The sequence below is a fragment of the Leguminivora glycinivorella genome, chromosome 10, assembly GCF_023078275.1.
Source record: "Leguminivora glycinivorella isolate SPB_JAAS2020 chromosome 10, LegGlyc_1.1, whole genome shotgun sequence".
NCBI lineage: Eukaryota > Metazoa > Arthropoda > Insecta > Lepidoptera > Tortricidae > Leguminivora > Leguminivora glycinivorella.
Window position 1 is genome coordinate 9,336,846 of NC_062980.1, and position 23,106 is coordinate 9,359,951.

Below are 23,106 nucleotides of genomic sequence, written 5' to 3' on the forward strand. Positions count from 1 at the left end.
CAGTAAATTACTATTACTGTGTTATTCGGTAAAATATATCAAAAAATGTAACGGAAATATTTGGCCTTATAAAATTTGAGATTGAGAAACTTGCCGAATATTCGGCCCATCTCTGAGAAAGGACCTTATTGCACTTCAAGTATAACGACCCTTTAGACTAGGAAAGCCACAAATTATCACAAGTTGACAAAACGCGTCTTGTCTCCATTACAAAAGAGCATTTTCACTCAGTACATTCCTTAAATTTTACTTTATGACTTATTCTTTAAGAGATATCAGACCACTCAACGAAGCCGGTTTAGAAGTTTCATTTAACGGTACTTCGTTGATTGGCATAAAATATCACCACCACCGCCAGATATGTTAGCGTAATTGTTGTTAGTATTATCTATAATATACCAAATATACAAATATTACTTGCGTTGAACCATACTCAACATACACACATCCGTGGCTTCACTACAAACGAATAAAAATATCAGTATTATTTACTAAAACGGGAAATAATTGCGTATCACGATTGTATTAACCTCCAATGTTTCTCTTAGACCCCAGGTAAACGGGCAAAACGTCGGAGATAAAATCTACTTACTTAACTTTTATACGCAATTTATACCCGTTTTAGTAAATCATAATGAGTTAAAAGCCTGAAAGTATAAATAGTAAATCATTTAGTAATTAAATTATTGTAAAAATAAATACAGTACGTAAACTAACGAAAACCATTTACTGTAACCCGTAAATGTCCAGGTGATACTGAGAAACTTTTACTATGGGACCAACACCCAAAACGCGAAATAAAAATTTACTCTCCCATAGGAAATACTTACTATAAAATAAAACTACCTATGAAACTGTCACAAGATATTTTCGTGATTTCGGGGTTGATCCCATAGTAAAAGTTTCTCAGTATCACCTGGACAGTTACGGGTTACAGTAAATGGTTTTCGTTAGTTTACATACTGTATATTTTTCCGTTTATCTACTGATAAAACCCATTTTAAAAATGTATTACTATACATATTTTATTTCCTGTTAAGAATTTGACTAATTTAATCTTAAACAAAAACCATTACCTAACTTTAGGTATTTGTTCATATGCGCTAAACTGAGCTCACCGCCTTCCCTTTTTTACAGACCAAAAAAGTAGTTTATTTTGGTCGATCATAATCAAGGCTAAAATATATCGAATTAATTAGATTGCCTGCACCGTTGAATGGCAGATACCTCATTACAACGACCTAAAGTCTATTGATAGGTATAATTATAGTACAAGTATAGAAGGCTCACTGTTAACTCACTCAACAGACAGCAGGCGAGCAGCCGAGATAGAGTTCTAACGCACAGCGTGAAGATCGTCGAACTGTATGGGCCGCGCGGATTGAGCGGCCCCTAGCAGGCAAGCATGGCCGCGTGATAAACCATTTAACGTCAGGCCGTCCTTTCCGCACTGTTTGTAAGTGCGATAAGACGCACCGATGCGATAAAGTTGATCAAACTAGTGTGCTACGCCCGCTGGTGTTACTCATCTACATATGGCCATGGCCGTGTCCAAAGGTTGGCGGCGGCTGCGGTCGGTCGTTGTTATTGTCTTCTTCTTGGACCCCGTTGCCGTTTGTATTTCTGTTTTCGAGCTGAGCTTGCCACATGGAGGCATATGTGCCGCCTTGTGCTAGGAGGGCTTCGTGGCTGTGGAAGTGATTTAAACGTTAATTGGATCGAGAAGTAACGTAAAAAGTAGCAAGGACCATTTAATACTAGACTGATATAGCCCATACAAAAAAGCGTACCCCTGAAAAAAGCTTAGTTTTTGCTTTAAAACTAGATGGCGTTGTTTCGTAACCCGGGAGTGGAAAAAAACATATTTTCACACATATTTTTACTTGTTTTTATATTATACTATGAATAACTATCAAAAAACTTTATTTTAATATCAAAATATTGGCTCAAAACACAATTTTTACAAATTATATTTTTTGGTCGGCCTCGACGTAGTTGTGATCGCTTCGCTGGCTAAGTTTGTTTGCATGTTGTCTAATTATTTCCAAATAAAATGACTAGATGACGTTGGTGGACTAGGAAAATGTCACATCCGTTTCGTTGTTCATTAATATAATATACTTAGTGATAATAAACCTATATGTTGAGCTCAAATACGTTCAACAAAACGCAATCATTGTGCCAACAGATGTGACATCTGACATCCATGTCACATCACAAATGTCATTGTATGATTTATTGAATATTCATAATATATGGATATTAAATATTTTAGAATCGCAGCAGCAATGCGAGTAGAGATACAGAATTAATAACTGTATAAATTAATAATTGTATGACCAATGACCTCATACATAAAATTACCAGTTTAGGTGACAGAAGGCGAATCCAATTTGTAAACATTAAATGTGCTAAGGAAAAGAATCTTTCCGATTTTCAACGGGACACGGCTGAAGGGGCGAGCTGGTTTCGACTGCGCCCATGCATCTCAATTGTCCAGAAAGTTCATTCGAAGATCATTTTGCTTACAATAATCTGAGTAATCACAGTGAATGGTTTGACAGTATTTCAGCTAACATGTAGAGAGACTTGCTAGCTTCGTTGGTCAGGCTTCGTCTTGGACACAACGCGGATAGTTAGGCCGCCAGGTGTGGTACTTTGGATTACGTTTTTATAATAAATTAATGATAGTTTGTATTGTTTTGGTAATATATTTTCTACTCGTATACTACTCGTTTGGTACTCGTATAAACCTAAACTGAGATAATAAATGAATAAAAAATTTTGAAAATCGGTCCACGATTCTCGGAGATATCGAGTAACATACATACAAAAAAAAAAAAAAATAAAATAAATAAAAAAAAACATTCAGTCGAATTGAGAACCTCCTCCTTTTTTGAAGTCGGTTAAAAAGGAAATAATTAGTGAAACTCTGACATAAGTAATAATTAATGAGATTAAATGCGTTTTCACATTATCCGATTCGATATCGGATGTAGGACTGATACCCCATGCATACATTACAGGCGCTATCTTGGATTTTTTCCATTTAAATCCTTCCGACATCCGATATCGGATCGGATAATGTGAAAACGGACTAAGACAATAGATACCTTGTTAGTGTTATATACCTATGCCTATGTATATCCCACCAAAAACATTATGTAAAAAATAGCCGCCTCGATGGAGCTGCTTGTTTATTTCTAAAAAGTAATGAAATCTACATAAAGTTCCTTACTGCGATTTCTTTATTATTATAGTTAACTAGCCTTTGCCCGCGGCTTTGCTCGCGTTAAATTCGAAAATCTCTCCACAAACTTCCATCCTCCATTCTAAGGAAGTGGGGGGATATAAAAAGAAACAAAAAGTAGCCTATGTCACTTTCCATCTCTTCAACTATCTCCACTTAAAAAATCACGTCAATACGTCGCTCCGTTTTGCCGTGAAAGATGGACAAACAAACAGACACACACACTTTCCCATTTATAATATTAGTATGAATGTTGTGTGACTTGGCCGTTGAAGTGTAGCGGTGCTGGCGACAGATTGGTGCAATGGTGTCATGGAGCACCTGGTTATAAACTTCTTTATACCCTTGTGTATAAATAAGTTTTTAAGTTTCATATTCGATGGTCCGAGCTAAGGTTCGTAAAGCCATGAAGCCGAGCTGATAATCATTGTCGCTAAACGCCGATCGAAACGCAGTCTGAAGTGGGTGATAAACGTACGATACGAGCAGGTATGCGTACTTATGGCTCGACGACCTTTTTCGATTGTGTGTCACCGTAAGTACGCGTAAAAACCGCTGCGCATAGTAGTCGACCATCCAACGCGTACTTGTTCGTACGCCTATCACCCACTTGACGTCGCGCCAACACTTTATGGAAAAAGCGGGTTTTCGACCCGACTTTCGACTACCAATAAGATTTTAGACATTCAAAAATCTTCAATAATAGGTACTCAACTGTTTCGGTCGCACTCGTTCAAATATAGGATAGGATTGGTATGAGCGAGACGGTCAGGAGATTGATTGTCAACATGATATCTATCATAAACACCGTTCGAAATGGCCTCATTAAAATCTAAATTTTAAATATATTGAAAGTAATATTACTAATCATTGACGTCACGCTCAAAATGAAAGAGATAGAAAATTTGACAGTATGGTACTCTTTTGCATGATTGTCATAATTCAAAATAAGAACGTTGGCTTGCGTTGTAAACAGGGACTGAAACATGACACGGGCCCCTAGCGTCATCTATATACTTTTCACTGTATCACTTGTAATGCCGTTGAACTACCGCGTGCGTATTTTTTAAAAAAAACGACATTTTTATTCAAATGACACTCTTAGTGACATCTAGTGACATAGATTTACGGCTGCCAACGGGGTACGGTATTTAGTATGGACTCTGCTGGTCCTTTATAATCGTCCTTGAAAGTAGTAATGAATTTTATACATTTGGTTGTCTCTTGGGGTGAAATTGTGGCTCGTTTAGGGACTGAGACAGTCCGCCTCTTATTTTTTTCTGGAGAATAATATGTTACTACTCCTAATAAACCAAGTAGCGCTATCTCAAAATAATATCCATTGCTAACTTTAAGTTTTTGAAAATATAACTGTTAGACAGGTCGTTCCATACTGCCCTACAAAGCCAAATTGCGTTATTTCAAAAACAAATGATAGTAAACTCAGGTATAAATACGAGTAAGTTTGCGTTTAATACATTGTGCAACATTGGGCGTAAATTAAATGTTGCGAACGAGAGTAAAGTTAAATCGCGATGGCTTGCAGGAGCTGGATATGTAAAAAGATTTGCCTCTAATTGTCTAATCTCATTTGAGGCACACCCTTAAGTCAGCGGGAGCGGCGGCAGAGACGGCTGCAAGACTCGAACACGCAAAGTACTCCACCTTGGAAGCGACGTACGATTTTGTACTGGTCGCTGTTGAGACTGCTGAACCCGGGGGTAATGTGGCTTTGGAGGTGTTTAGGGAGTTGAGCAAACGTTTGCGGGACAAGGGTGGTGATCCTCGCTCTGGGTCTTGGTTGGTCCAACAAGTTTCCATCGCTATACAGCGTGGGAATGCGGCCAGTTTGATGGGAACTTTCGGGCCGGGCTCGGTGCAGACAGGGGTTGGGAATAATTTGTAGATGTTGTTATTTGTGTGTTGACGAATCTTATTGCAGATATTGTGGTTTGTTTTGTTAATAATGTAGGATAAGTATGTGACGATGCGTGGGCGGATTACATCTGTGTTTTGACGAAGCATGCATCTTATGTTATAAAATATTGTCTAATCAGGGTAGTTAATGAGAAACACCACAAAATTAGATGCATTATTAAAAAATAAAAAACTCTTTACTCACTTTCCTCTCTCAATGATTTCTCCATCCTTGAGGACTAGGATCTCATCCGCGTGGATGATGGTAGATAATCTGTGGGCGATGATGAGAGTCGTTCTGTTCGCGCACACTCGCGCTAGCGCCGCCTGAAAATTAAATAATATATTGCGTTGAAGTTTTACATTACAGAAGCAAAATTTTCAGGAGCGAACATCGAAATAAGTATACAAAATGTCGAAAACCTTGACTGAATAAAACTTATAAATTGAAATAGATATCATACACGAAAGAAAAAACGGCAAGGCCCACTGGTGGCCGAGCCGGGAATCGAACCCGGGTCTTCGGGGGGCGTGTGGTCTAGTGGTAAAGACGTTAGCCGCGTAAGCTGAAGACCCGGGTTCGATTCCCGGCTCGGCCACCAGTGGGCCTTGCCGTTTTTTCTTTCGTGTATGATATCTATTTCAATTTATAATTTATATATAGTAGTGTGACTACTTAAAAAAAAACAAATCAGAAAATATTCAATAAAATAATTTGATTTGTTCCCTAGTTGAATAAAACTTGTAGAAAATTTTATCATCTCTTATTCTTCATCTTCAATAATCATCATGTTGCTACAATGGACAGTTTCCGAGTCATAAGCGAGAAAACCTAAAAATGGGATCATCAAACTACCCTCCTAAAGTAGCCGCGGCTATAATAGTCGCGGGGGCTTTTGACATATTTACCTTCCATGTAGTCAACCAGTGTTTTTATACAAAGTCGAAAATTGTGTTGCGTTGCGTTGCAAGTGTTTCTCGCTATATGTTGGCTTGGCCTTTTTTCCATAAAAGTATTTAGTAAAAATTTGAACTGTGATATAACTCTACTTACTTGAATATTCCTCTCAGTATTAGTGTCGAGTGCGGACGTGGCTTCGTCCAATAGAACGATTGCCGGATCCTTCAATATTGTCCTAGCTATAGCTATCCTTTGCTTCTCTCCTCCACTAAGTCTTAGACCTCTCTCTCCAACCTGGGGATAACAGAAATTAAATAAGTACCTGCCTGCGATTTTATTAAGTAAGGACAGGTTTTCCTAAACTTTTTAGTAGTCACGGATCACTTTCACAATTCTACGGACCCCTGTCGAAGAATATTTTAGGAAAATAATGACAACTATTTTCTTCAAGTTCAGAAACTGACCTATTGTGAACCCCCGAAAAACATGCTACAACATGCAAGGGATTCGTGAATAGGTAAGCCACATACTTTTAAGTCACCGGTTAAGTCAAATAAACGCTTCGCGAATAGCCCGGTCCACACAGAGCCAGGCACGCCGCGAGGCAATGTGCGCACGCGACAATCGTGCTATGTAGACGTGCCACGGCTAAAGCAGTGCGCGCGTTTTTCTCGGCCGAGCAACCTGTCTCAGCCGAGGTACTATCAGCTGCAAAAGCCATTGCTTCATTATGGCGATGCTGTGAAGTGTGAACCTAGACATGTCGGAGGAACTTCTCGATAAGTTGGAGCGTTTGCAAAACGTTTGCATACGATTCATTTTTGGTCTGCGGAAGTACGACCACGTGTCTTACTACCGACAAAAACTTGACTGGCTTCCTATCCGTCACCGCAGGGATCTCCACACTCTTTTTCTTCTCTTTAATGCTCTTTTTACACCTTCTTCTCCTTTATACCTCTCTCAAAAATTTACATTTCTGGCTGATGGCAGTGGCCACCGTCTGCGTTCTAGTGCGAATTTATGTCTTGCCATTCCCCCTCACAAATCTCGTGGATACCATAAGTCTTTTGCTTTCCGTGCAGTGAAGCTATCGAATGAGCTGCCCGTCTCGCTTAAACAGGCACAATCGGTTGCGTCGCTCAAGGAGAGGCTAATGAAGCTGTGGTTATCTGACTAAATTGCCTATGTTGCTTTATATGTAAATGTATTTTGTGTTCCTTTCTAACTTAGTGTATTTTTCTCATTCCTTTTTGTGTGATATAGTTATGTTTATCCTATAACTATATATAGTTTTTTATCCATTGTCTTTATGGTACAGTCAAGCAATTGGAACCCTAGGCCACTCTACAACCATGTCAAAATGACAAGCAGTAAGAGATTTCTTACAATCTGATTTATAACGTCACTGTGACAAAGTTCTACAGTGGCCTAGGGTTCCAATTGGTTGACTGTACCTTGTTGTACAAATTGCTAGTTTTTGTTACCCTCTTTAACTCTTTCCTCTCATTTACTCAAAGGTTAACTGGAAGAAATCCCTCTATGGGATAAGTTCGTCTTTGTACTTCGCATCTCAATGTATGTTATTTTTAATGTGTTTTTGTACAATAAAGAGTTACTACTACTACAAAAGAGCATGGCAAATTTATCAATGAATTCATTCATAATTTCTCCATGTACTTTCGCTGCTGATAGTACGTCTATACTGGACGTTTGCTGCGTGAACTCATTGCCTCGCGCCGTGCCTATCTGTGTGTGGACCCGGCTATGTCTCTAAAAAAATTGCGTGCACTGGAACCCCATGGACCTAGAGCTTCAATACGGTACGGTAATCTCTAGCGATCCGAGGCTCTTATATTTGGGATCGTAGGAGATGAAACTTACCTGCGTATCATATGCATCTGGGAACGTGAGTATCTTATCATGGATATCAGCGTTCTTGGCTGCAGAAATGACATCTGCTGAAGGAGCTTTTAGGTTTCCATATTGGATGTTGTATCTGAAATAAAATAATTTAAGTGAGTCCCTAAAACTGTTATTTATTCTGTTTAGAAGGTCTCAAACTCACGCCAATCGGGTGGCGGGGAGGCTCTTGGTACAGAAGGTGAAAAGGTTATTGAGTCGAAAACCGAATATAGGGCGCCAAGTGGTGTTTAAGACGGTTTTATTAGTGACGTTAACTTGAATTAGATTAGAAAAAAATACTAGTATTTTCGCCAGACCAGCAATTCCAGCTATCGTAGGTAAACCTTAACAGAATGAACTGATGATTCGCAGTGGCAAATCTGTAAACGATTCTGTGTCGTCATTTGTTTCTACTTACCGGAGTGTGTTGTTGAACAGCACGGTGTCCTGTGGCACCACGCCGATATTAGCACGTAGTGACCCCTGCGTCACCGTGCGTCCGTCTACCAGTACGGCGCCGTCGTTCACATCAGGAGACTTATCACTGATGAATCGCTGTGACCAATCTGAAAGGATTCTGTGACGTCATTTGTTTCTACTCACCGTTCTGTGTTGTTAAACAGCACCGTATCTTGTGACACCCACGCCTATTTTAGCGCGTAGTGACGTCTGCGTCACCGTTCGCGCCTCCTGTCCATCCGACAGTACGTCAACCTCATTCACGTCGTGGTGTGCTACTCATATCATAATGACTCGCTAGGACCAATCTGTAAAGATTCTGTTACGTCATTTGTTTCTACTTACCGGACTGTGTTGTTGAACAGCACGGTGTCCTGTGGCACCACGCCGATATTAGCACGTAGTGACGCCTGCGTTACTGTTCGTACGTCCTGTCCGTCTACAAGTACGGCGCCTTCGTTGACGTCGTAGAAACGGAATAGGAGACGCATCACTGTTGATTTGCCGGCGCCGCTGGGGCCCACCTGTGTACAATAATAACATCAATAAATTGCTCCGAAATGAAGCTCAAAATCATATATTAGTTATGTAAGGAGCATATTTTTGGTAACCATTAAAAATCCGTTATGTACATATTAGGAATCCAAGGGGTTGAATTTTATGACAAGCTGGGAGTTTGTATATCGATAAACTAAGGTAAATGTAATCAAAATACTTGGCTAATACCTCAGAACTATTATCACCCATTTCATATGTATCACATCAGCCTCTCAGATGAACTGACGTATAATTACTTGTTAAACTTTGATGCCACCGCTTCTTTGGAATAAAGTCATACTTACCAAGGCCACAAGTGCTGCTAGGAGTAACCTTGAACGTTACATTCTTCAACACGAGCCTCTCCGGCCCGTATCCGAACGAAACATGTTTAAACTCGACGCCACCTCGCCGTACTAGTAGTTCCGGAACACCAAGTGCCGCCACAACATCGGAAGCTACTCTAAACAGATCGTTGTTCTAAATTTGGAATAAGGCTAGACTTACCAAGGCCACAGTGCTGCCAGGAGCGACCTTGAACGTTACATTCTTCAACACGAGTCTCTCCGGCCCGTATCCGAACGAAACATGTTTGAACTCGACGCCACCTCGCCGTACTAGTAGTTCCGGAGCTCCCGGTGCGTCTACTACGTCTGAATCCACTCGAAGGAGATCGAACATGTTCTCCATATCTACGAAGTTCTTTTGAATTGCTCTGCAATCAAACAATATATATCATTAGAACTACTTACTAATAGAAACTTCGATCCCTTTACCATGGCAATATCTAGTTTTTTGTGGGTATAGGTTTCTGCAGGATCATGTAAGGTACCTTAGTACGCCTAACTCGAAACTCAAGCAAATTCCCTACTTCTTCGTCTCGACTCCCATTCAATTGAGGTTGAAAGTTATGACCGGTATGACATGATGCCCTTGCGAGTTGAACCCAGAAGTGTCAAATTATTGACCGAGAAGTAAATGCCATTGTCATGGTGTGTGCAATACCTACTCGTATTCAATGTTACTCCAGTGACTTCATATTGTATCTTGTCTTTAGGCCTGATTTAGACGGCGTGCGAACTCGCATGCGATTTTAAGTAGTTACATTGCGGGCTGTTGAGGTTACATACAATTCTGCACAGCCATAAAAAAAATCAAAACCAAATACCGCAATGTAATAAAACTCGTATGCGAGGTGTCGTACCGTCTAAATGGCCCCTTAATCAACAATAATATACATACATACATACAGTACCGGTCAAAAATTTAAGTTCACTCCTTGTTTTCAGTACAATTGACTGCTTTAGAGAGATAGTTTTTTGTAGTTCAGACGTCAAAATTTGTTTCGTAAACAATTTCTATTTTTTTAACATCTGTTTCCCTCAAATCTTATAGGCTAAATAATTATTTGGCCTATATTATCTGGCTAAAACTGTGTTTCGTGTAAAGATGTGTCTCAATTAGTGGCAAAGGCAAAGCCATAAATATAACTAGCATTTTGCCCTCATGTTTATTAGATTTTAGTGAAAGAAAGGTACGTGAATTGTGTCTAACTAGTAAAACAAATCTCCACAAAACAATAAATATAAGTTGAAAACATATTTCGACTACCAAACCGAAGATAATTATCGTACAAAAGTACTCATTTGTACCGAAATCAAAGGGTGAACTCAAACTTTTGACCGGTACTGTACATACAATCACGCCTGTGTCCCATGAAGGGGCAGGCAGAGCACATGAAACTACTCAAGTTTCAGTGCCACTCTTGGCAAATAAGGGGTTGACAGAAAACGAAATCATGACATTGCACTGACAGGTTGCCAGCCTGACCAGCCTCTCGCCTACGCCACAATTTAACCCATATCCCACAGGCGCCTCGCCTGGTGAAATTCTACGACACCCAATAATATACTCATCATCAAAGCTATGAATACAGCCAAAGTGCCAAAAATATGTATACACCGTGTTTCACTTAACACTAAAAACCTGAAAACAGTTTGTTCAGAATCGAGAGTAGAATCGATTGAGCTATATCTTGATGGGGGTAATATTTTTATTTAAATTAGTATTATTAATTATTTTTTACGTGCCCATTCTATCACCACACATTGTGGAACAATTTAGGGGTATTACTCATCATTTTTTTTTCACTAGTTTGACGCTTTAATCTTAATGTTTATCATAAGTCAAACGAATTGAACTCGTACCTAATTACAACCTTGTCATTTTGAATATTGAGTTTATTTGCTTACTGCGATTACCTGTCCAATTTGAAGTTTACTGTGACAAAGCTTTAAAGTGTTTTACAGTGACACTTTATTACCTGTACATTAAGGTGTGTATACTATACTGGCACTTTGTCTATATTGACAGCTTGGTTGCTGACTGTACTAAAGCTTACCTGTAATAAGTACCGAACCAGTTGAGTGGAATATACAGCTGGATGATGTAGGAAGCAAATAGCACGTAGTCACCGACAGTCAGTACTTTAGTATTCACCACCATGGATATGCATAATAGTGAGCCAGTGAGCAGACCTGGATAGAACGATTTGTGATATTAAACTATTAATGGTACCGAGTCCCACGGTAAGCTCAAGAAGGCTTGTGTTGTGGGTACTCAGCAGTGGCGGCTGGTGAAAATTTCTGCTAGGCAACACTGAGCAAAAAGAAACCTAAAAACCTTTTACCTTAACATTAGGTACTTTGCTACTAATAAACTTTAGGCAAGCCAGTGGGAATCGGCTTGTATGGACCAGCCGCTGCTGGTACTCAGACAACGATATATATAATATATAAATACTTATATACATAGAAAAACAACCATGACTCAGGAACAAATATCTGTGCTCATCACACACAATACATAAATGCCCTTACCGTGATTCGAACCCGGGACCTCGGCTTAGCAGGCAGGGTCACTACCGACTACGCCAGACCGGTCGTCAAAGAGTGCACCACACTTTCAATATTAAACTTTATGTCATAAACTAAAGTATCATGCTAGCAATTGTAAATCATAATACTTAGCCGGTTTCACGCAAAGTGATGCACGTCACGAGGCAATTTCCTTGCGCGGCCAACGGGTTATACGCTTATATGACGTGCCTTGGTCGAGGCAGTAAGCGCATTTCGCGAGTAACCTACCTCGGCCAAGGCAAGTCTACATAGCACGTTTGCGGAGCGAGGAGCTTCGCTCTGTGTGGACACGGCTAATTGAAAGTGCGATAGTTTGCTTTGACAGCGTAAGCCGTAGTCATCATAACAGTTATTGGTAAAAAAAATCATTCTGGTTCAAAATAAATCAAATGATCTTGTTATTAATTCATTTTTGCGATTAAATACCTCCGCTAATGATGATGTTTTGCACCGTATTCAAGATGTTCAATGTCAATAAATTTCTGAATTCTTCTTTCTGAAAAAAAGAAAAAAAAAAGAAAAATGTTTACATAAGCATAATAGCAATCAACTTGTATTTTCATATAGGTATCAGGTAATATTTAAAAAAGATCCAGATGATTTGAGAACCTCCTGCTTTTTTTGAAGTCGGTTAACTATATATACAATGACAAAAACTACACGACATGTCAGGACATTAAATTAAGAACTCAGTTGTTAAAAGTTTAGAAGGTCTATTTCACTGTGTACATGATTAAAAAACATTTTTGATTTTTACCCCCTTATTCACAAACGTACTCTAAAGTTATCAAGCCGATGAAGTTCGTTTGTCCTTTTCTATCATACCAATACGTCGGAAAGGGACAAACGCACTTTATCGGCTTGATAACTTTAGAGTACGTTTATGAATAAGGGGGTTAGTCTTTTGTCTAAAAAAAATTTTTAACTTAAATCTTCTGGGCGAGCTCACTCCATCGCAGGCCACGTCTTTGCCTTTGGCTAGTCTGTGGCCAAGAGTAAGCCCATAAAAAAAAAATTGGATTCGCTATACTGACCTGATAATTTAGAATAGCGTCCCTATAACTCATGACTTCATAGGACTCCGCGCCATAGTACTTGACAGTTTCGTAATTTAATAGAGAGTCGACCGACTTGGCTTTCTGTTCGTTGTCGGCGAGATTCATCCGACGCTGGTACTTTGTCCGCCATTCCGTTACCCATATTGTTGCAACTGAAAATAAATAATTGTTGAGTTATACACGTTAAACTTCCGTGAGACATATTCAAATAATTAATTGAAATACGGTTGTACTCACGTTATTATATCGCTATTGCTATTGGAGTTTGCGGAGTCTAGCCGTCGCGTGAACTCCTATACGCCTGAAGAGGGGCTCCGAATTGGCTCGAAACATGTCGCAGCAATTATAAATTCGAAAAGCATTTGCCCGCGGTTTCGCTCGCATTAAATTCGAAAATTACGGAAGGCTTCATACAGACTTCCATCCCCCATTTTAGAGAAGTGGGGCGTTAGAAAGAGACAAATAGTAGCCCATGTAACTTTCCACCCATTCAACTATTTCCACTTAAAAATCACGTCAATTCGTCGCTCCGTTTTGCCGTGAAAGACGAACAAACAACAGACACACACACACACACTTTCCTATTTATAATCTCTAAAGCTTTTACTATAGCACACAAGACTACATGAATGATGAAACACCGTGAGATACAAGTATTGTTGAAAACAATTAATTATATCTTAGGTTATTAATGATGATATTGATAATTCAATGTATTTTTATACAATATATTTTTTTGACATTAGAATTTATTCTAGTAGTTTTTAGACTAGTATGTGCTTATTGTAAGCCTATTCGAATAAATTCAATCTTCAGATCTGACAATATTAGTATGGATAGCAATACGAGCTATACGGCTGCGAAAAGCGTATCATGCAGTATGCTACTCTTTCATCGTGCCACGAACTAAACACAAAACTAAATAAAGACCCGATTCTGTCTTTGAATTTACGTGTTTTTTACAATCAACAGCTATCAGCGTTTGATATTATTCTCGTTACTATGTTTTTATTTAATTTGATTGAAATCGAAGATTTAGTTTAGCTTATAGTTTCGGCTAAAACATGGTTCCGAAATTTCCGGATAACGAGGTCACCTAAACCAGCCACCGTGGCATCGATAAAATATATACTTACAAATATAAAGAGCCATCGTCACAAACACGATAAGTCCGAACCAGGCATTAAATATCGTGACAAAATACACGATAGCGATAACTATATCCACTATAGTCGGTGTGATTTGAAACAGGATGTATGAAAGCAGGTTGTCTATGGAATCCGTGCCTCGGTCCATGACACGTAGTACTTCGCCGGTCTTGCGGGACAAATGCCAGCGGAGCGGTAGGCTGTGGAGGTGCCTGAATAGCTCCAACTGAAAAAGACATAATGATAAACTTAATGACATTGAAAGAAAGAAAGAAAGAAAGAAAGAAAATGCATTTATTGCCACAACACGGAGTACAAGGAAAAGATTAAACAAGTTACTTAACCTATAAACTTAATACCTAAACTAAATCTTACTGTAACTTAACATTCTAAACATTTGTTGTTGTGACAAATGGTTTGAGCGTCAGCATGATGCTGAACAGCGTCGACCCAACGTGAGTGACACTGCAGCGCTGTTTTTCAGCCCAAACCATAATAAAAACTACATATTTATTTATTATCCGTCAGTCCCTTGCAACCATCAATGTGCCTGCTCTCCTTCAGCCGACTGGCATAATCAGAGATGATGGCAAGAGGCCTGATGGAGTGTCCTTGGTCCCTAGGAGTATGGGACGAATGTTAGTGTGGGATGCTACCTGCGTAGACACATTGGCACCGTCTCACCTCCAACGGACCAAGATAAAAGCGGACGCAGCGGCAGAAAGTGCCGAACTTTTGAAACGTAAATACAGAAGTCTTGGCAAAGAATACCTTTCTGTACCTTTTGGCGTAAACTCTAGTCCATGAGGTTCCAGCGCGAACAAGTTGTTCACAGAAATCGCGAAGCGTCTGGTAGAGGTAACTGGTGACCGAAGAGCTGGCGACTTCCTCGCACAACATATCAGCATTGCGATACAGCGAGGAAATGTCGCCAGTATCTTTGGTACAATGCCTCAAGGGCCTATTTTAGACATTAGCTAGCTTTTAAGTTTAGTCTTAGTTTCTTATATAATTATGTAAATATGTTTAAATAGATATCGTCCACCAAAGAAAAAGCGATCAAGTTCATCGATGACCGAGCCGGAAATTAAATCATTAACATTCCGTGCTGGTCCGCGAAAACAGTTTTAAAATACGTTCCCCCAATTACAGCACCGATAGCATATGATAAAACATCAGGCTGTCCCTATCGCACTTACAAATATTGCGAACAGGACGGCCTGATGTTTTATTGTTTATCGCGCGACCATGCTTGTCTGCCAATTTTTGAGGATGAGCGTTTAAAGATTTTGGAAAAAACATTGGTATTGAATGCGAGAAATAGGCCGTTCTTGACCTGACACCGAGCGATCAGTGACGCGAGGCATTTTATTAACGACCAAAACGTTTTGAGATTTTTGAGAGGTTGAAACCTCATTGCGAGACAAGGTTCAAAGGTCAGTTAAAAATCCTGTAACTCCCTAGTGGTATATTATTCGACTCAAATCCATGACCGCCTTCAGGCAGATGAAATTCTCAGTTTACTCCAGCTTAGACTATGACGACGATATTGACGAAGATTGAAAAAAAAAACCAATAATTTTGTTACTAAAGTTGCATTAAAAATCACGTTTCTAATGGGGTGGCAACGCGCATGTGACACTGTTTGCGTTGCATGCGTTCATAGGTTACGGTGACCGCTTTCCATCAGGCGGACCGTATGCTTGTTTGCCACCGACGTAGTATAAAAAAAAAAAAATTTTTACCTGTAACTCCCTAGTGGTGTACTGTTGCACCCGGATCCACAAGAATGTCCTCAGGTTATTGATGAAGCCCATACCACCAGTGCCTCCGCCTTGCAAGAACTTGAAGAACACGTAGATGAGCACTAGGTCCCATCGGTATAGGATCGGCGGTATTGATAAACTATCCACTGTCAACAAAAAGGGATTTGTAAAAAAAATAGAAGCTTCTTTAGCTGAGTTCAACAGACAAATAATATTCATTGAGACAATTCTAACAAAGCACGCACACAAAGAAGAGTTCCTGTCAAATCCTCTCGACAAGATCATGAACAAGATCATGATGGGCACGATATTGACAGTTCGTCCATTTCATGTATGTATTCATTAGAGTGAGAGGGCTAGTTTATTTCATGGGCGAGATAATGTCGTGCCCATTATGTGCTTGCCCTTGAGGCCTTCTCCAGTATCTATGTAACAGGATACCTCTAGTTCAAGATACTAACACTGACAAAGTAATTTGTGTCGGTTTAAAACACTCCCTTTGGCTTTTCCACTCGTATTTTATTACAGTTGGAGATAGGTACAATACAATACATATCTCAAAATCTCAATAAAGACATATTTCTGTTAGAATTTAAGGCGAAAACTTCCTCATTGAACTTTAAGGACCCTTCCGCCGTGGAAAGGCACAATTAGTGAAAAATAAAAACGTACTCACCTATATATTTACTGTAAATAGGCACATACAGATTGACCACACGCCCAGAGATGAGTAGAAGCACGCAGACAAACACATTGAATTGCAACAGGCAACTCTTCTTCGGCCACAAGTAAGGTAGGAGCGTGCGTAGTTTGCTGAATACATTTCGGAATGTAGACTGGTTCTCAACCTGTAATGACACGTTTAATTTTAGTTTAAGGCTTTTCCAGGTGTTGATCTTTGTGGTTTTCTCAAAAAATCTAATCAGCTTATTATAGCTTGGCTTAGGGTAAGGCTCGAGTAAGCGGAGCGAAGCGTTTGGCTGGGCGTCCACCTTATGCAGCGTCGACTCAGGACACTTAAATTGTATGAGCTTCAATTGTTTCCCATGAATGCTTCACGACCTGCGGTGTTGCACGCCCAATATAAGCATGCACTCACGCCTTACACTAATATATAAGTGGCAACACCGTAGTGTCGTCTTTTTCAAATCAACATATGTAAGTAAACGAGATGCTAGTGCGCTAAGACGCTATTTATGTTGGTTTTAGTGTCACGCGGAGCGATTCGCCCTGGACTAATATGTGTTAACTTAGGGAGCGTTTTAGAGTGGCGCGGACGACAACATCAACTTCATACAAATTGGTCGCGCGGATCGCTCGATTACATGAAACACTACCTAATTCTAAAATAAATCATAAAAAAAGATATCTCACAGGTGGATAAGTGTAGTAAAAACCTTCCATGCCCATTTGTTATCTTTTCAGTAAACAGTCTGGAAATATACATACATCTTAATTAGTAAAAAAACATTTAAAAATACTCGATACATTTGTATCGAAAACACGTAAGTTGTATTAGTTTCTCAGACTGTTTACTCACCTTATTTTTCCAAATTTTATATATATTTCATAAAGCAACATGGGGGACATAAAAAGTAACCTTTTTAACATCGTTTTTGAAATCTCCTGATAATACTTTATTGTGATTTTGATATGGACATGACATCTTAACCTAAAACGTAAAATAAATAAACATTAAATAAAATTAAGTGACAGTTGTCATAATAATGTCAAATAACTTTCTATTTTGCATAAACGTAAAAGAAAACTTTTTGTATTTCCCATGAAGGTAATATACAGGATCTTGCACATGGTGCATTAATAACTCCACGTTTTAAGGTCTTTCGCAGGTTATACATAACGCAGTAACGCTATACCTCATAATACCTAGGATACCTCCTACAAAACCAAAGTTTAGCAGCATTTCAGTCTAATCGTGTTGTCCCTTTCCGATGCATGGCACAATAGGCTACTTGCCTCCTAGTCAAATCAGATTCTTTTTAAGAACTGTCAAAACGAATTTGAACGACTTGCCAATATGGGATTTCTATGAAATTGAGTGACTCAGTTACTTTATATGTATATTTCTACCTGACTTATTAAATATAAATTGGATTTAAAAATAACTTCTGTCCATGTTTTCATATAATTATCTGATGCTTTATTAGCACACTCAATGAAGCATATCTCGCGGGAAATAATTCGTGTATAGGCGAATTTTGGCATAGTTGTAGGGAATAGTTTTCTAATCCACATACTCAAAGTACTGATGGGTAGGGGAGGAGCTAACGGGTGGAGGGGGGTGTAAAGGTCCCGTTTTTTAGTTTTTCGCGAATAACTCTTAAATTGTGGCACATAGCAAAAAATGTTCTGAAACACAAGTAATCTTCATAAAATTCTCTACAAAAAAGTCTTATACACTTTTTATCTGGGACCAATCGTTCATGAGATATGGAAGGGAAAAGACGGACAATAAAGGAATAAACTCATTTGTTTATGAACAATACGTTTATTCTTTTAGAGACGCGGTACCGTGTCAAGTAACAAAAGAAGGAAGTAGCACCGTGTGTAATATTACACGAACCGTTTGGAGCCACATTTGACCCCCTTTTAGCTCAAAAACTATTTCACATAAACGTGTTATAATGCAACGTAAAAAAAACCAACGCGCGTAGTAAAACTATGAGCTATAAGCGCTCCTCAATGAGCCCGGTACTAGCAGCCCGCCTTAGTGCGTTTTCACATTATCCGTTCCGATATCGGATTTCGGAAGGATTTCAAAGGCAAAAATCCAAAACGGCGCCTTAAATGTACGGGATATCGGTCCTACGTCCGATATCGGATCGGATAATGTGAAAACACACCCCGCGCGCGCGCAGCCCTTTATAAGCCACTGCGCGGCCGGCGCTCGCTCATCCCAGTCGTCCTCAAAACGTCGACGTAAGACCGCCCTACAAGGATGGGGCGTGACCAGATACAGCCCTCACAGCGCCCAGCGCGGAAGGGGCTACTCACACCCCAGCAGGGGTATTGAACGACATCACAGCAGCGCTCACTCAGTTTGTCTCGCGCAGCGATCCGATCACAATGTAGCTGACTTGACGAGCAAAGCATCGCGACCGCCCGGTATTGCTTTGATGGGATAAATAAAATTCCTAACTATTTTCCGTCTCTACTTCGATGGGAGCTCCGTTAGTGCATGCTCCCGAGCATACACCACAGACACTGGAGCAGGCAATTCCTGCTTTTCGGCAGCCGCATCGCACCCCACACCCAGTCTTGCATCGGCAAAATATAATTTTGAGAATGGAGTCAGGTGCCACTGGGTCGTTGGTTGTCACTGGCCTTAATATGCCATCGTCTCTTCTAGTTCATCCCCATTCAGTAGGCGGTAAATAAATTGTACGTTAAATACAAAATATTTGTACGCCTTTTTTTCGGATTCAATAAGTAAAATTTTCCTAAAATAAGTTTAGCACGTGCATTCAATATTCAAGCAGGCGTACAAATATTTTGTATTTAACGTACAATTTATTTACCACCTACTGAATGGGGATGAACTAGAAGAGACGATGGCATATTAAAGCCAGTGACAACCTGACAACCAACGACCCAGTGACCCAGCTCAGTGTAGGGTTCCGTAGTTTTCCGTATTTTTCTCAAAAACTACTGAACCTATCAAGTTCAAAACAATTTTCCTAGAAAGTCTTTATAAAGTTCTACTTTTGTGATTTTTTTCATATTTTTTTAAACATATGGTTCAAAAGTTAGAGGGGGGGGAACGCACTTTTTTTTCCTTTAGGAGCGATTATTTCCGAAAATATTAATATTATCAAAAAACGATCTTAGTAAGCCATTTTTAAATACCTATCCAACAATATATCACACGTTGGGGTTGGAATTAAAAAAAATATCAGCCCCCACTTTACATGTAGGGGGGGTACCCTAATAAAACATTTTTTCCATTTTTTATTTTTGCACTTTGTCGGCGTGATTGATATACATATTGGTACCAAATTTCAGCTTTCTAGTGCTAACGGTTACTGAGATTATCCGCGGACGGACGGATGGACGGACAGACAGACATGGCGAAACTATAAGGGTTCCTAGTTGACTACGGAACCCTAAAAAGATTGGCTAGTCTCATTTGAACACCTAACACCTACTATGACTTACTACGGCAATCCGGCAAAAATTGTAAGGATTAGTGTTGACGAAATTTTATATTTTATATTAATTTTAGATTAAATATATACTCTTAAGTCTATACATATATTACAAGTATTATGCAGGAAACATATCGGCCCACAAATATGAAAATCTACATACGGTCTTGGAGACCGACCTAACTTCTACTTTGATTATAATATTGAAGGTACCTAATAATAACCTGCCGGACACTGGCCATCAAATATATGAAAGAGGCGCGTTCCTAGCACACATTCTAAGCTCGTGTAGGTGAACGCATACTATGCTTGTATGAGTGAGATATGACAGGTCGACTGTTCGCGTTTTTGACAGGCGGTAACTGTGAGGTAACCGAGAGGGGGTGGGCGGCACTTTCAGCGGGGAGCGGGAGTGGCCATACTGTACGATAGTACTCTTTATTATACTGTGACCTAAGTATATACTTGGTATTTTTCGAACTTTAACTTACCCTAGTCGGGATGAGAACTAGTGCCAGCCCACGAATAAATATGCACTACTACAAACGGTGTTGGAGACTGACACAACTTCTACTTTGTACCAAAATCGTAATATCCTTAGTACCAAAGACATAATATGTAACTCCGTATAGACCGATAAGTCTAAGAAGAAAACGTACCTCAAAGCCATAGAGATAAAGGTACCGTGGCCTAGATGGCGTTACACCTTTCGGGGACGCTCGGCTAGATGGCGCTAATATTCATATTTGACATATTAACACATATCAAGCTAAGAATATGGGCCAAATTGTCAAATCTGACGTTCAAAAGTTTTAATTTAACTTACCCTAGGAGGGATAAGTCTCCGCTGGTCGTCTTCAGTCCGATGCTCAAACTAGTGCATGTACGAAACGTACCCTAGGAATACTACGGGACTACTGCAAACGGTCTTGGAGTACTTGATCATTCTATAGAGAAATTTAACTTACCCTAGGAGGGATGAGTCTTCTTTGGTCGTCTTCAGCAAGATGCTCAAACTGGTGCATGATACCGGGCGCCTTCATTCCGAGAATGAACATGATCATGCACGAGACGTATCGGCCCACGAATAGAGACATCTCCAGGCGGTCTTGCAGACTGAAAGGAACAGTTTTTTTTTAAATATTTTTTAATAAAAGGGTTGGAATTTCTTACAAGAAGCGGCACGTAAGTTTAGCGCTAAGTGAAATGTGAACGGGATAGCTGTACATGGGGACGCATACCCTTCGCCCTCTGTAACCCCCTGAGAGATCTGTTTTTGACTTGTGCGTGATAACGGTCCGCGCTAGTTTCCTGCCGCTACTTGTACATTTACACTGGTCAAAAAGAGAAATAAAAAAACAAAGTGTGATGTAAAGCTGCATTTTTGGTATGTTATTTGGGGTCCTTGGGGGAATGTAGGACTATATTTTGCAAGCAAAAAAATGGTGTGCTAACTTCGTAATTTAAAAAAAAAAGTAAAAAAATCAGACTTTCTTTGGTTTTTGTCGTCTTATTAAAAAACTATGCATTTTTGGTCAAAAGTTGCTGTGTAATGTTGAAAGCGCATTAAATTACAAACAGTTTAACATCTTTTTTATCAATGTCCGTCAAATATTTTTTGAGATATGAAGCGTCAAAAAAAGAGCATTTTTCCCCTTTCTATGAAAATATTCGTTTTGCTAATATTTTGAGACAGATATCAGCAAAACAACTCAGGCTATTACATAAATTGTAAAATAAAAATGTAGAAAATTTCACTAACTTTCATTTAAGACCAAAAGAGTGCCAGTTATTTAAAAAAATAGGATTAGTCTAGTATAACTGGATCAGAAATAATCGGTGGATGGTAATGGCCAAATGGGATAGTTTACATATATTTACAGGAGCCGTAGCGGAGAACGAATTATTATTATTTGGGGGCTGTTCAAGTATTACTCAGACACATATTTGCGTATATCAAATCAACATTTATTTAGTAAGTTAAGTTTACGGTCAGAAAGACCTCAGACCTAGAAAAACCCTCATTAATTGAATCAGATTGTTCTGGAATTGTTCTTGTACGGACTGGTTTTTAAAGCATATCACTGAGGGTCAATAACATCGATGCAATCTCACGAGCGTTGTCGTGGACGTGCCCGAATCATAGTATTCTCCGTTTAACGAAATATCAGTACATACTTAGTCGGTCCTAAAGTTCTGTCACAAATGCTTTAACTGCTGATAAAATTGTATATAAAGGTTTTTATTCAATAAAAAATACATGATATCAAAACCTGTTTTATACTTATTAAAATGTGATATAAACGATCGAAAATGTAGATCGTGATTTTTAAGAATCCTTGATTACTTTGAGTTTGTCGATAGACGTCAGCACGCGGAAAAATAGACTTCGCAAAAGGAAGAAAAAACATTGTTACATTAGCCAAATAAAATAATTATTTTTTTAGTATGAGTTCTCTCAATTTGGGCATATTGAATTACTGGTATTTCATTTTCCTAGAAATCTTTAAGACTGCTAGTAACCTTTAGAACTTGGGTACTTTTCAGTAAAACGCTTAGATTTCACAATCATCAACGGGAATGTGCAACAAAACGTTGTACAGTAGCAATATTGTTCATTTAATTCACAAAAATCATATACAAACTTAAAGATAAAAGACCCAGCGTTTATAATAAGTATCATTAAAGCATATTAAGCCAACCAAAAATAAATAAAAAATAAAAACGTCCGGAAGAGGTCGCGTGTTTCTTGACTTGTTTTTTTTTACCAAATTTTCAGATGTTACAAGGAACCACGCGAAACTGTGACAGCAAAGTACTTTAAGTAATATTGCAATTTATTCAGTATGAAATGAGCTTTCAATTCAAACCATGCACATGCATAGTAAGAAATATCTGTCAATAAAGTTTTTATCACTTAAAACCTTTGTGACAGAACTTTAGAACTGACTAACATACTACATGTGTTGTATTGCACGCGCAGGTCTTTCACCGCCGCGCAGGTGTAGTCGGACCATAACTCGACAGTATACACGCTTGTACAAAAACTGAGGAACAGCTGTTTTTTTACGCTGTCACTACATT

The 23,106-nt window shown here is 39.2% G+C and overlaps 1 protein-coding gene across 1 annotated transcript in view; it reads right to left on the minus strand.

Annotated features, from left to right (window-relative positions):
* Positions 1 to 860: 860 nt before the first annotated feature.
* Positions 861 to 23,106, minus strand: part of LOC125230052 (ATP-binding cassette sub-family B member 6) — a 39,392-nt gene continuing 17,146 nt past the window's right edge. Inside the window, 13 exon segments of the mRNA XM_048135037.1 lie at positions 861 to 1,689; positions 5,373 to 5,494; positions 6,222 to 6,362; positions 7,950 to 8,064; positions 8,775 to 8,953; positions 9,474 to 9,681; positions 11,368 to 11,503; positions 12,311 to 12,380; positions 12,919 to 13,094; positions 14,079 to 14,316; positions 15,836 to 16,002; positions 16,533 to 16,704; positions 20,991 to 21,138. Of these exon segments, the coding sequence (XP_047990994.1) occupies positions 1,530 to 1,689; positions 5,373 to 5,494; positions 6,222 to 6,362; positions 7,950 to 8,064; positions 8,775 to 8,953; positions 9,474 to 9,681; positions 11,368 to 11,503; positions 12,311 to 12,380; positions 12,919 to 13,094; positions 14,079 to 14,316; positions 15,836 to 16,002; positions 16,533 to 16,704; positions 20,991 to 21,138 (2,032 nt within the window). The 3' untranslated portion in view covers positions 861 to 1,529.